This window comes from Penaeus japonicus, unplaced genomic scaffold, assembly GCF_977035675.1.
Source record: "Penaeus japonicus unplaced genomic scaffold, GWHDUDI00000001_assembly GWHDUDI00000002, whole genome shotgun sequence".
In the NCBI taxonomy this organism is placed as follows: domain Eukaryota; kingdom Metazoa; phylum Arthropoda; class Malacostraca; order Decapoda; family Penaeidae; genus Penaeus; species Penaeus japonicus.
The window spans coordinates 4,811,793-4,814,292 of NW_028234404.1; the positions used below are offsets into that span (position 1 = coordinate 4,811,793).

At 45.1% G+C, this 2,500-nt stretch overlaps 1 protein-coding gene across 1 annotated transcript in view; it reads left to right on the forward strand.

Moving 5' to 3' along the window:
• Positions 1 to 1,426, forward strand: part of LOC122244795 (uncharacterized) — a 3,390-nt gene extending 1,964 nt beyond the window's left edge. The window contains exons 3-4 of the mRNA XM_043002769.2: positions 1 to 6; positions 129 to 1,426. The exon at positions 1 to 6 is cut by the window's left edge and continues 82 nt beyond it. Coding sequence (XP_042858703.2) covers positions 1 to 6; positions 129 to 1,259 — 1,137 coding nt within the window. The 3' untranslated portion in view covers positions 1,260 to 1,426. The remainder of the gene's footprint in view (positions 7 to 128) is intronic.
• The last annotated feature ends 1,074 nt before the right edge of the window (positions 1,427 to 2,500 follow it).

Below are 2,500 nucleotides of genomic sequence, written 5' to 3' on the forward strand. Positions count from 1 at the left end.
TTCCAGGTGAGACGTCAGTGGGGTGTGTCTGTGTCTGTGTCTGTGTGTTTATATATATATAATGGTTTAGTTTAGTTTACGTTATGCTTAGTTATAGAGTTGAACCGAAACTCAGAGAATAACTGCAGGTCGAGGAGGACGCGGACCCCAAGCGAGTGGCGGAGGAGGTGATGAACCAGAGCTACGCCTCCCACGACGGCCCCCTGTGGCGCGCCAGGTTGGTCCGCGGAGCCGTCGGCGAAGACTGTCCCTCGGAGGAGCTTCGGGCGTCCTTCCCTCACACGAGCCACCTCGTCCTCGGGAACCATCACGGCATCGCCGACGGAACCTCCAACGTCATGACCTACAACTTCCTCCTCAGGATCCTCAATGACGTCATCGCCGGGAGGCCCATCGACGACCAAGAGCAGCTCGGCGAGATGGTGAGCAATGACGAGCTTAAGAAAATGGTCGCTGTCAAATTAGAAGAGCTCGAAAAGGATCCTGAGAATCTCCAACGCTTGGTGGAGGAGAAAATTAAATATATGAGCGGCTCCCCCCTGTTACTTCAGTGTTATCCGTCGCTGGAGGGGACAGACGTGAAAACTGAACTCCTAATCGAAGAGCTGGACGAAGACACGACTCGCAGGTTCATCCAGAGATGCAAGAAGGAGGGCGTGTCGGTGGGAAGCGCCTTCACGGCGCTCGTAAACGGAGCTACGATCGAGCTGGCGAAAAGGGCCGGCCGCACAGACGAAACGTTTAAACTGACCGAGATACATGCCATGAACACGCGTCGATTCCTCTCCGGCGACGCGTCGAAACACCTCGGTGTCCACATCACCATTCTCACTAACTCCGTCGAGGCCCCAGCGGCGTGGCAGGAGTCCTTCTGGGACTACGCGAGGACACTCCACCACAGCGTCCACTCCAAGCTAAAGGAGGACACGTTCCTGGTCGAAGAAAGCGCAACCGAGGCCATGCTCAGTATCGAGGGCTTCGTGGAATCGATGCTCGCAACCGTCCCTCCGCCGTCGGAGGACTGCCAAACCTCGAACATGAGGAACCTGGATGTCTACTTCCCCGACGCCGGGGAACACGTCCAAGCCACGCGAGTGGTCAGGGGGTCGTCCAACTACTCTGCCTTCAGCGGCCATTTCTTCCACACCTTCCGCAAGAGGTTCATGTACACCCACTGCTTCTCGTCGCACATTATCACGGAAGACACAGCCAAGGCGCTCAACCAGGTCATCTTCGAGAACCTTCGAGCTCTTTCGTAACGCATGACACATTCCTGTCTCATGGCATGTCCTTGGCAAAAGAGAGCGGTCTAACGAGTGGTCGCTTTTAGAGTCTTCTGTTGTCCAGTAGACGAATGGGTTATTGGTGTTCTTTTATTGTGGGTGTGACACATGTAGTTTATCCAATTAAAACCATACGAGCACAAGATCAGGCATTTTTATCCTCAATGGATTATTTTATCCGGTACAATAAGTAGCATTTATCGTGCGCGGGTGTGTAAGCGACTGCATGTATGTAGGCATGAGTGTATGAATACATATTGGTGGGACAATACATCTATCTCTACAGGATAATTAAAGATGACAATGGATAATTAGAAAAAAATATAGATATAAAAAGACAAATAACAAAAAATTACCATAGTGTCAAAGTAATGAGCTATCAGAAGTCACTATATCATTAGATATGGTAATTAACGTGTAATACACACCAGTTACATTATTACTATGACTGTTATTTAACGTCTTATGACTATTCTTGCCTATTGCATTTTTGCATATTCAACCAGTACCATTGTTTTTATTATATCATTATCATTATAGCTATTGGTATTATCATTATTATTATTATTAATGTTATTACCATTATCATCATGATTGTTATTATTATCTTCATCACTATTATTATCATCATCATCATCATCATTAATATCATCATCACCATCATTATCAATCATCGTCATCGCCATTATCATTATCATCATCACCATTGTCATCATCATCATCATCACTATCATCATCTTCATCACTATCATCATCATCATCACCACCACCGTCATCATCATCATCATCATCATCATCATTATTGCCCGTATTCACATTAATTTTGTTATTTTTCTATGTCCATTTCTTTGTCTTTATAACAGCTCTCATTCTCAAAGTTGGTAAATGCCATATAGTTTAAGTTCAAGTTCTATAAGTCTTGTAAACCTTAAAGAATCCCATACAGTTTTCTTTTACGTGTAAATAACAGGAGAAAGGTTTGTTTTCTTCAGTTACCCCCTCGAATTCTCTTCGGTCTCCCCTCTCATAGAAAACGGACAGTGACACGCTCTGTTCACTCCAGTAACCTTGAAAGTCATTCTGTTTTCAACTCATAATGCCAAATTCCACTCATACTTCACACTCACTTTGCACACTTCTTCATATATGAATTCACTGCATTACAAACCTTTTTTTGCAATATTTATTTTTCCCGCCATTATTTCGTATGCACTTAC